We start from the raw sequence: 11,022 nt of genomic DNA, 5'->3' as shown, positions 1-11,022 counted from the left end.
AAGATATTTTTTAGTAATAAAAGTTTAACATATGTAATCGATTAAACCGTATTATTTTTGTCAAAATTAGACCAAATAAATTGATTTGACTAAAAAATCGGTAAATCAAAATTTAAATCAATCTAAATTAATATTTTTTATAAAAATAACTACAATACTCCTGTTATAAAAAATGATTTAAAATATTTTTATTATATATATATATATATTTTTTTTTTGAAAACTCTAAATCCTAACCCTTCTCTTCTTTCAATACCGTCGTATGATTAGAATTTAGAGTTTTCAAAATTAATATATATAATAGGAATATTTTATTTATTTTTTATAATAAACCTATTATAGTCATTTTCTATAAAAAAATATTAATTTAGATCGGTTCAAAATTTGGTTTATCCATTTTTCGGTCAAACTAATTTATCTGGTCTAATTTTGACAAAAATAACACAGTTTGATTGATTATATAATAAAGACATTTTAAGCGTTTTTATGTAAGTGACTCCCTTCAAAAATACATGTGAAGAATAAACATAGTATTTAGGTGTATCCAAATACGTCTAGAGAAACTTTTTTTAAAATGTCAAATTAATAAATGTGAAATTAATTTTAACACTTCTCACACTTGTAACACTAACACGTACTTCATAGGTAAAACATTGTCAACATTATTATTATTTCTCCATCTTGATGCTACTAATAATCCAAATCAATGAAGCTCAAGCTCTTAGAGATAATCTTTAATTATCCCAAACTGTAGTATTTGTAAAAGAAGAATGGGATGAACAAGTAATTGTCCAATCAAAGCTCTAACTAATTATACAACTTTAAATTAGATAGATATTTGCAACGTTTACATGATGGTTCACATAAGGAGACAAGAAAGTGGCACTTGATGTTGAACTATATCTATATATTTATTATATGTCATCATAATTGCTTGGCCTCCAAAAGGAATTATATGATTATATTGAGACCCACCACTAAAGTTTTTTTATTTATCTGGCAAATGCACTTTTATGCTGGTTTGTGTGCAATCTGCTCTGTGCACTTCACAGGAATTGTTCCCATAACATGTATATGAATAATCATGATCTTATAATATTGTTTGAAGCATTCAAATGTATATAATATTTATGTAGCCGTAGCAGTACAAATTAAACTGGGCTGTGATGATTAATAATAAAAGAAGATTTGATGTGGGAAGTGAAGAACAATTGGCCAGAACAAGATTCTCAAGAGATATTATGGAAAATCTTATTTGGCACCTTAGAAAAGGGAGAAAGCATAAGCTCACATGCTTTGTTTTAATTAAGCATCTCATGCTAGCTTAAGGAGTCTAATTAGATAAGGGGAATGCCAGGTGACAATGACTTTATTGAACAATATGAACAATCACCAATCAAATAAAAACACACTACACTTCTAAATTAACCTTCTAAATTTTAATATTAAAATAACCATCCGTACACTAGTAAAATGAACATCTGATATATCTATTGTTTACATTGTTTAATATTTTCATTGTTCACCTATACTTTTCCATTAGATAAAAATGCTTTGTTTTAATTTAAGATACATATATGTATCGGAGAAAAATTTATTATTTTTTGCTAGTGTTTTTATTTATTAATTTAATTTTTTTAGTTTAGTAATCCAATAACATATTTTTAGTTTATGCTTTTGAATATTGATAATTAACTGTTTTAACAAATTTAATAAATTTTTTTGATCATATAACATTTTTATAGGTATTATATAGAAGTTGTGGTATTATTATGATTCACAAATAAATAAATAAATAAATGTGTCTAATTAAATTTTTTTAATTATAAAAAACTATCCATGAAGATTAAACATTAGAACCAATATATATGTATGGATATATTTATATATTTTCTTTTATATTTTTTTTTAGCAAAGTAATTGGCCATCAAAAGAATCTATCTTTTTTCAGTAAAATAATAGAATCCTTTGTAGTAAAATAATAAAACATTTTTATAGCAACATGATCAAACTCTTTATGAACACTAAAATCGTCCAACACTTTAATTTATCTTTTATACTTTTATCCATATTTTAATAATAAATATAAATACAGTTCTATTAAATTATGTACAAAATTTGATTACCATGTGAATTAAGTTTGTTTATATTATAAAATTTGATTATAAATGTGAATGTATAATTATTTTATATTTTAATATGTATTGATATATAAATGACTACTACTTAATTGATAATTTTTTTTATGTTTACAGAACATCACATAGTTGATTTTTTAAACAACTTTGTGAAATAATTATATATTTTTTAATGTGAAATATATTTATAGAAATGTTGGTTAAAAAACCTATTTCTATGTAGAATTTTTGTGATGAGCCAAATTGAATTAGTCGTATTTTAAAAAATAGAAACCAATAAAAATGTCAGTATATATCTATCATTAGATACTCAGAGACGGATTTAAGGGGAGGCAAATATAGACTTTGATCCCTCCAATATTATTTTTTGAATAAAAATTAACAATTTTAAATATATAAAGTTATTATATATTATATAATTTTATTTTTTATTTGAAAAAAATAGAATAAGTAATTGTCTTATATAAATAATTAAATTATTAAATTTAAAAATAAGTAACAATTTTTAAATTAAGAAAAATATTATTTTTGTCAATCAATTTTTAATTAAATAAAATTTTAAATATTTAAACATTTTATTAAGTAAATTTATTAAAACGATTATATTTTATATGTTTTATTCACAAATATGTTTAAAATGCATATAACAAAGTTATTATAACAACTTATTTATATTATTTTATTAACATATTTTTTATGATATAAAACATAAAAATATAGTTTACTATCACAATAATACTTAACAAAATAAACTAATTAAAAAAAGATCATTTTTATATTTAATCAAATCCAAAATAAAAAAAATTATAAGAACTAAGATAATTTTTTTTATATAACAAGTATTTATTAGTATTTTTTAATTAAAAAAATATTAATCATGATTATATATATTACTAAATATATAATATTATAATTATATAATATTTTAATTTTTAACTCCTCCTCTACTAAATTTTTAGATGGGTCACCTTAGATAATACATATATATTATGGGTGATAACATTTTTTATTATACATATAGAATAATAGTGGATACCACGTATTGATCCTCTAAATGGAGTTGGATTGAGTTCGGTTCCTTTTGTCCTATGTTTGTGCGATGTGTTCTAACTACTCATCCAAGTGATTAGTGGCTGAAAAAACATTTGCACAGTGGCATGAAAAGGAAAGTTAATTCTTGTGAATATATATTATGCAATAATACACTAAATCACTAATCACAAAATAAAGTAGATGATATTATTGGACCTAAGTAAACAATACAAAGAAGCATCAAGTGGTCTCAGAATAGACATGAGTGTGTTGATGATGCTTTTCTGAGTATGAAAATGAACAAAGTTGTTGTGTGGACAAAAGAACGATCACGTTAATTATGAACTAAGTGTTATCAATCAATGAAATGAGATCACTTTTTTTCTTTTCAGAAAAAAGAAATTGTAGATATGCTTTTTTTTTCCCCTTCAATTGACAAAAGGCAGATGCAATAATTAATTCTTTCATTAACTAATTAGACAAATACTTTTCTTTTCACCTGAAGATTAGGTTTTTTAATTGAAGCACCCTTTCTCAGCATAAAGACTTCTTTATTTGAATTTTTCTACGCCTATAAATTCTAAATGTTGTGAACAAAAAATTTTGTTGAATATAAGAACAATGTTACTAATTTAATGGATTATTATTTATTCACATAATATACAAAGATCTCCAACTTTAGTAATATCTAGGAACATGAAAAGAAAAAATTAAGTAAATTGTAACCTCCTTTAAAGATTAAACAATATTACACACAACATCATTTTATTTATAAAAAATTAAAAATATACATTAAACTTTACTAAGATTTACATTATATGAGATTTTATATCTTATATTTTATAAATGTGACACAAATACTTTATATCCCCCTTTCAAAAGAGGTCAATGAAAGTATGTAGACATTAAAAATCAAGTGTGTCATACATGTCATCTAACAGTAAGGAAATTGGTGTAAATTACCCTGTATTTTCCTTTCACTTTGGTGATATTAAATGTCATGATACCACAATAATAATTTAAATTGATAAAAAATAATATAAATAATTATATATTTCTAATATTTTTTATTAAGTAAGAGTCTTTTTTGGGTTTACTTAATTTTTGCACATGTCTTCTTTTTTTTTTTATATGTCTTATGTTGCTCTTTTTTTATTTTTTAAATTTACTAAAGATCGAATTTTAGATTTTTTTTTTGGAACATAAAGTTCTAATACCATATCATAATACCACTTAACCTAAAAATTTAAGCTAATAAAAAAAGATACCATAAATGATTATATATTTACTATTGAATAATGTATCTTTCAATTTTTTAAAAAAAATATATGTTAACCATCTATAAATTTAGGTGATATTTCATTAGATATTGATTTAAAAAATATAACACAAAATAATCAAGTAAAGATAATCTAATCTCTCCTAATATCATGTCAAATTACCAAATGTCATGTATAATAGGTGATTAGAAAGAGTCGGTTAAAGATGTTTATGGTTCGGATTTAATTAAATTATGAGTAGATTTTAATAGTTTATCAGATTTATTTTGATCTGACTTAAAAGTAACTCAAAATAAATGAGTTAAACCGAATTGAAACGATATAAAATTAATATATGTAAACTTGTAAAATCTAAAGTATAATCCAAAAATAACATAAGAGAAAATCGACAAATTCGAACTTAGCAAAATATATTTTAGGTCCAAACTGAGTTTTAGAGTGGGACAAATGTCCCAAATGTTTTTTTTTAAATCATTTTTACATTTTCCGATAAATTGATTTATTTTTACTATATGATTTTCTTAAATTACTAGTTTATAGGAATTATTCAAGATTTCTTATATCTTAGGTTATAAATTTTTTTTAACATCTAAAAGTTGACAACTCATGCAAATATTACATATTTTTATCATTATTTAATATTTTTGTGACTGTACTCTCCTTTTATTTGTTTATTTGTTTTGGTATTGGTACTTAATTTTATTTGTTCACTCTAGGTCCTAACCTTTCTTTTTTTTTTTTTTTCTCCTTTTGGAGTACCCATACTGCTTTTGGATTTTAATATTGAGTTTTACAGGCCATCCTTCAAGCCTGTAAGTTAGGTATTGGGTGAATTCTTTGGATTTTAATATTGAGTTTTACAGGCCATCCTTCAAGCCTGTAAGTTAGGTATTGGGTGAATTCCGAAGGTAATTTAAAATAAGGCCCAAACCCTAGACCAAAACACTAAGGCCCAAACCAAAGTTAGGTGAGCCTCCAATAATTACCAAAAGTCCAAAAGATGGGACATGTTATTAATAATATCATTCTTATTTTTTATAAATTTATTTTACACAATTTTTTTGCATTGAATATATACACAAGTTTATAAAAAAAAAGTGACATTATCAAAATAAGAGTGATAATATTCATTTTCTATTTTATAAGTCATACTATATTTTTTGGAAAAGAAAAGATTAAGATTCAACTCTTTTTCAATCAATAATTAGTCAATATTCTTTTTTTTTTTTAAATCTCCCTTAATCTTGTTTGTTCACTTCTTTGTTAGTTGATTCTTGGCTAAAAAAATGCTTTGGGAAGGGCCACTACTCCTACTAGAGTCTAGCTATTTTGATCTCCTGTTGGAAACCTTATTTCCCTAGGTAACTAGAAACAAAAAAAAAAAATCTTATTTATTTATCACTATTAATAAAACAGAAAGAGGCTAAATGCAAGAGTGCTCCTAGACCTTTTGAAGTGATGATGTGAAAATATGCTTTGACTATTATTGTTTGGAAATCTAGCATTGTCCTTGACCAGTTGACCTTGATTCGGCAAAGAAAACAACACGGACATGAATAACATAGAAAACCCAACGAATTTATTACCAGTTACGGTATTTTATTTTCAGAGGATATTGTATTATTCTTATTATTATTATTATTATTATTATTATTGTATGCAGCACTTATCAAGTAACAAGTACAAAAGTCACCCATTATTATTTTCAGTGCACAACTACAGATGCTGCACGGATTGTTATGCCCAACAATAACATTCAATTCTTATCTTCTTTCTGTTGGAAAAATACACAAAACCCTTCACCACCCTACGTTTTCACCTTAACCTTGCCCGTTTTCATTTACTTCGGATCAGATCCGGTCGGATCCGAAATTTTTTTATCTTTTTCTATTTTTTCATTTCATTAAAATAAATGGATGAAATCGCGATAATAATTTCGAGTGAATATGTTTAGTAACTGATTTTTGTGTGTGTATACAATTATACATCACATTTTTTATATAATATTTTTATGTTATGAAATATGTGGAATCAATTCGTTAAACTAATAATAATAGTGAATCAACCACCGAATTGGATACTATTAAAAAACATAGCTCTGCAATATACTAGAGTCTGGACCATTTATCACATACTAACAATGAGAAAGATCCGATAACTATATATTAAATGAGATTAGGACTACTAATTAGATCTGATCATATTTCAATTTCAACCTAATCTGCATTTATAAAACACAATCAACAATGAGGAAATTTTGCCTAATATGTGGTGAATCTTACTGTACAACTTTCCATTATAGTTCCTAGCCTTTAATTCATAAGCATGCTTTGAGTATTGCACACTCCAAAACAATAGTAAGAATTTGAAAAGCAATAATAATAATAATAATAATAAATAACCTTAAGCAATAACGATCAATTACTAACTACTTTATCAACCGAGAGAACGAACTTGTTACACTAAGTTTGAACAGTTTAAAACTAAAAAAGAGAATTTCCTAATTTTCAGCTTTGGTATCTATGTAGTCTTGTTCCTTAATCAATAATAATTCAATCATTGACAAACAAGAGAAAGGAAAATATAATCATGGTCGCATGTTAGATTCAGAACAAGCAATGAATCCAATCCAATTATGTGTCAAAAAATGAGGGGAAAGAATATATGCTACTTTCTGGAGCAGAGAAATTAATCAAATAATAAAAAATGAATCAAAAGAGCTCTGGGAAATTATTCCATCCTTGAAGCTAAGAAAATTTATGATGATTGGAAATCAAATATGAAGTGGTGTTTCCTTAAAAAACTTAAGCAAAACAACACAAAATAAGCTACATCTGTGTTGCTACTTCCAATTATTTTAACCTATTCCTGTGCTACATGACACCAAAGCTTGGAAAATTTTCATGTAAATTATAATGGGGGGAAGATACCAATTTCAATGGAATGGAACAAAATAGTAATTGAAATTTGAAACATAAAAATGGAAACACTGAAAGAGCTCCTTCCCGGGATGCTTTTCAGTTAATCTTGAGAGTAATATCAGAATCTCTTCCCCATGCTTCCCCCACCTTCGAATCAAAAATATGACAGAAAAAGAAGGGGGAAAGGTATCAATTAGCAAGAATTCTGGGTCAATGGATGAATAAATGTTGTGCAAGCCATTGGATTTTGAAGCCATCAAAATGTGTTAATAATTTCAATTCTTCAACATCCCATCACGGCACAGTTATAGACAAAGTTACCAGACCGTTTCCTGGCCAGTAGGTTCCATTGGGGAGGTCCTTCGCTCGGCACCCACGAGTTGAGTTCAATAAAACCCCCACCATGTGTCCGAGGTCCACCTATCACGATTAGCCGATTTCCGCATGCCCTGAATGCAAGACCCCAGCCATTCATTGACACTGCTCGTTCCGGAAGTCTCCCAATGGTATTCCACACTTTTCTCTCTTTATCGTACTTCTTAACCTCCATGTCAGCATAATCAGCAGCATATAATTCATTATTTACAACAGCAACCAGAGGTGGCGCCTCGGCTGTTGCAGGCATCTCGGCTCCCCTAGCATTGCGTCCTGGGGACATGCTAGGAATTTCTGTCCATGTCCTAGTCTGTAGATTGTACTCCTCACCACAGGTAAGAAGCTTAGACTCGCTTCCACCAATTCCACCAATCACATAGAACTTTCCATCCATGAATACTCCAGAGCACATCTTCCTAGGCTTTTTCATGGGTGGGAGCATTTCCCATTGTTGATTCTCGGAATTATACAGTTCAGCAGAGTCCAGAATACGTCCCTCGGAATCACACCCACCGGCCAAAATTGCAATCTCTCCAAGGCTAGCAGATCCAAACAAGCATCTTGGAGCATTCATCCGCATTCCCGAAGACCATGAATTCGTCAAAAGACTGTATCTGTAAATGACATGGGATCTCAGCTCCCTCCCAAACACAAGTAGTTCAGTACCAACAGCCAAGGACTCCTTGTCCGAACACATGAAGCATTCGTTAGAAGCCATCCTAGGCAAATGCATCCACCTTTCGCGAATCGGATCATAGGCCTCCCATTCAAGGAGGGCACAGGAAAAGTAAACCCAGTGTTCTATGATTCCATTCAGTCTCCTCCACTTGTATAGCTCACCACTTCGAATAATGTTGCGAAAGCTTGAGTTCAGTGATGCAAGAGAACCATAATCGGACCTCGAACAGCGGCTGAGACAGGCAATCGAGCTGTCTCTGTTCATTCTAGGCAGAAGGGAACCAGAATCCGATGAATCACCGGAATGATTCTCTTGCTGCTGATCAGATGGCTGGTCACTGGAATTTGACAAATTTGCAGCAAGCAGCTGCATCTCGTCAGATTGCTGAACTCCAGAATCAGAAAAATGCTTGGATTGATTCTCCTGCTGCTCATCAGATTGATGGAAACCGGACTCCAATGAATCCCTGGCTTGATACTTGTCATGTTCAGCTAACAGCTCAGCAGAATGAGCTAGAGCATCTTCATCTATTTGGAGACCACTCAGCAGCACAAAATCATTCCTGTGATCCTGCATGGTAGAGTCATCATCATCACTATCAACACCATCATCAACGTCCTCATCAATTTTTGGAACAACAGAATCCTCAATCTGATAAGGCTGCTGTTGAAACAAAACTCGATTGGCTTCACCTCGGAGGCGGCGAGAACCCAATCTCTTGCTATTAACCTTCCTGGGATTGGGTTCATCATTGACATCATTTTCCAAAGGGCGCTTGCCGTTCTTGATGTCCAAGTCAGGCAGATATGTCATGAAAGGCCACTTGTTTTCTGCCTGGTAGGAGCTGGGAAACAACCTCGGAACCACACAGGAACGGCCGTCCAACATGTCTCTGCAACAACACCACCACCAACCAACAAGCACTCAATCTCAACCCTTCTATCAGATGTCTTTCTTCTTCCACAAAATCAAGAGCCTGTCCAAACATAATCAATCAAATCCAAATCGAATTGAAATTCAATTCAGAACTTCCTAATCCCTTCTTCAAACATAAATGCCCAGAAACGCCAACGGGACAAGTAGCATGATTTCAGATCGGAATCCATTCAAAAACACATTTTTCAATTCCCGTTTACAAAGAAAAGGTTCTCACAAGAGAACAGAGGGATAGAGAGAAAAAAAAAAAAAGATTGCCTCGTGTAGAACCAAATTTACACACACACAGAGATCCCAGTTACCAAAAACAACTCAAACAAGTAGAACTTCAATTGAACGAAACCAAGTTCAGAGAATCCAAATGTGACACAAGAAATGAATCCAGCATTCTAAAACAGAAGAAGAAGCCAAACAAAATTTTAACTTTGAACAAAAACCCATTAATCATTATCATTATCCGCCAAATGAAGCAACAAAAACACACAAAATTAATTAGATCTCCACGAATCCAAAAGACCAAAGCCTTCAACACATAACAAAGCATGCTAACAAGCTCATTCAAAAGGAAGCTGAAAAAAACACACAGATAGAAAAAGGGAGAAAGAGAGAGAGGGAAACAGATATAGAGAGAGAAACAGAAAGAGGACTTACAAGTCTTAGAAGGTGGATAAGAAGCAAAACAGAAAAAACAACAATAGTACTTGTTGGGCAGCTTTTGCAAATTGAAACTAGAACCTTCAAACTCCCTTGTTTCTCTATCTAAATCTCAAAGTTCACTGTTTTGCATGTACTCTCCACAGACAAACACAAAACAAAGAGAGAGAAAGAGAAAAAGAGCCACTTTCTCTCTCTACACAGTTCTTAAGAGGAAGTTGTTGTTCTTGGTTTTTGGTTGGTCCCTTGTTGCTATAGTCTCTGCAAATCAGATGAATGCAAAACAAGGTTTTTGGTTTTTGGGAGCAAAATCTCAGAACAAAAAAAAGGACCCCCTTATCTCTCTCCTAAATCATAATCTTAATTTATATAATATATAACTAATAATTATATTAAAAATAAAACCAATTACCTTAATTATTCAATTAAATCGATAACTTTGTTCTTGGGGTTGTGCGAAATTTGACGGAGGTGGAGCTGGTGGTGTAGTGGTGGTGGTGGGGCCCGCAAAAGGTTCGCCCGGTGACCGGTAACCGGTAAACGCAGGTGGTGACACGTGTTGACTAGTGAAAGGTTTATTTTCTTTATTTTTTTGGGTTTATCTCGCTGACTCGGAGAACCAAAAAAATAAAAAGGAAAAGAGAGAGAGAGAAAGAGACTCGTCCGTTTACGTTACCCCCACGTCTCTGCGCCGTTGGATTCTTATTCTAAATCATCGGCTGGTCAATTTCTCGTGCATATTTGTGGGGGAGGAATCCTCTGCGACGCGGGTGTTAATGAGGTCGGTTTGGTTGGTTTGTTGGTCAATCATGAAAAATAACGTCCTAGATTTTACCCTTAACCCTCCTTAGATGTGACTTTTGACTGGTCAATTTTTAACTATAATCATCATTGTTATTTGTGTAAACTGATTTTTCCATTTTCATAACAACTCTTCTTTCTACCTTCTAAGTTTATTTGCTAATACAGTTTTTTTAATTTATTATTTTTTAAGTAATGAGTTGAAA

At 30.1% G+C, this 11,022-nt stretch overlaps 1 protein-coding gene across 1 annotated transcript; it reads right to left on the bottom strand.

The window, feature by feature from the left end:
• Positions 1 to 7,171: 7,171 nt before the first annotated feature.
• On the bottom strand, positions 7,172 to 10,386 carry LOC107481234 (F-box/kelch-repeat protein At1g26930). The gene is made up of 2 exons (XM_016101460.3): positions 10,013 to 10,386; positions 7,172 to 9,401 (listed from the first exon to the last, which is right to left on the bottom strand). Exon 2 carries the CDS (start codon positions 9,311 to 9,313, stop codon positions 7,655 to 7,657), a length of 1,659 nt encoding a protein of 552 aa, XP_015956946.1. The 5' UTR covers positions 9,314 to 9,401; positions 10,013 to 10,386; the 3' UTR covers positions 7,172 to 7,654.
• Between the last annotated feature and the right edge of the window lie 636 nt (positions 10,387 to 11,022).

Source organism: Arachis duranensis, chromosome 3, assembly GCF_000817695.3.
Source record: "Arachis duranensis cultivar V14167 chromosome 3, aradu.V14167.gnm2.J7QH, whole genome shotgun sequence".
NCBI lineage: Eukaryota > Viridiplantae > Streptophyta > Magnoliopsida > Fabales > Fabaceae > Arachis > Arachis duranensis.
This window is presented reverse-complemented; position numbering and strand designations above follow the sequence as displayed.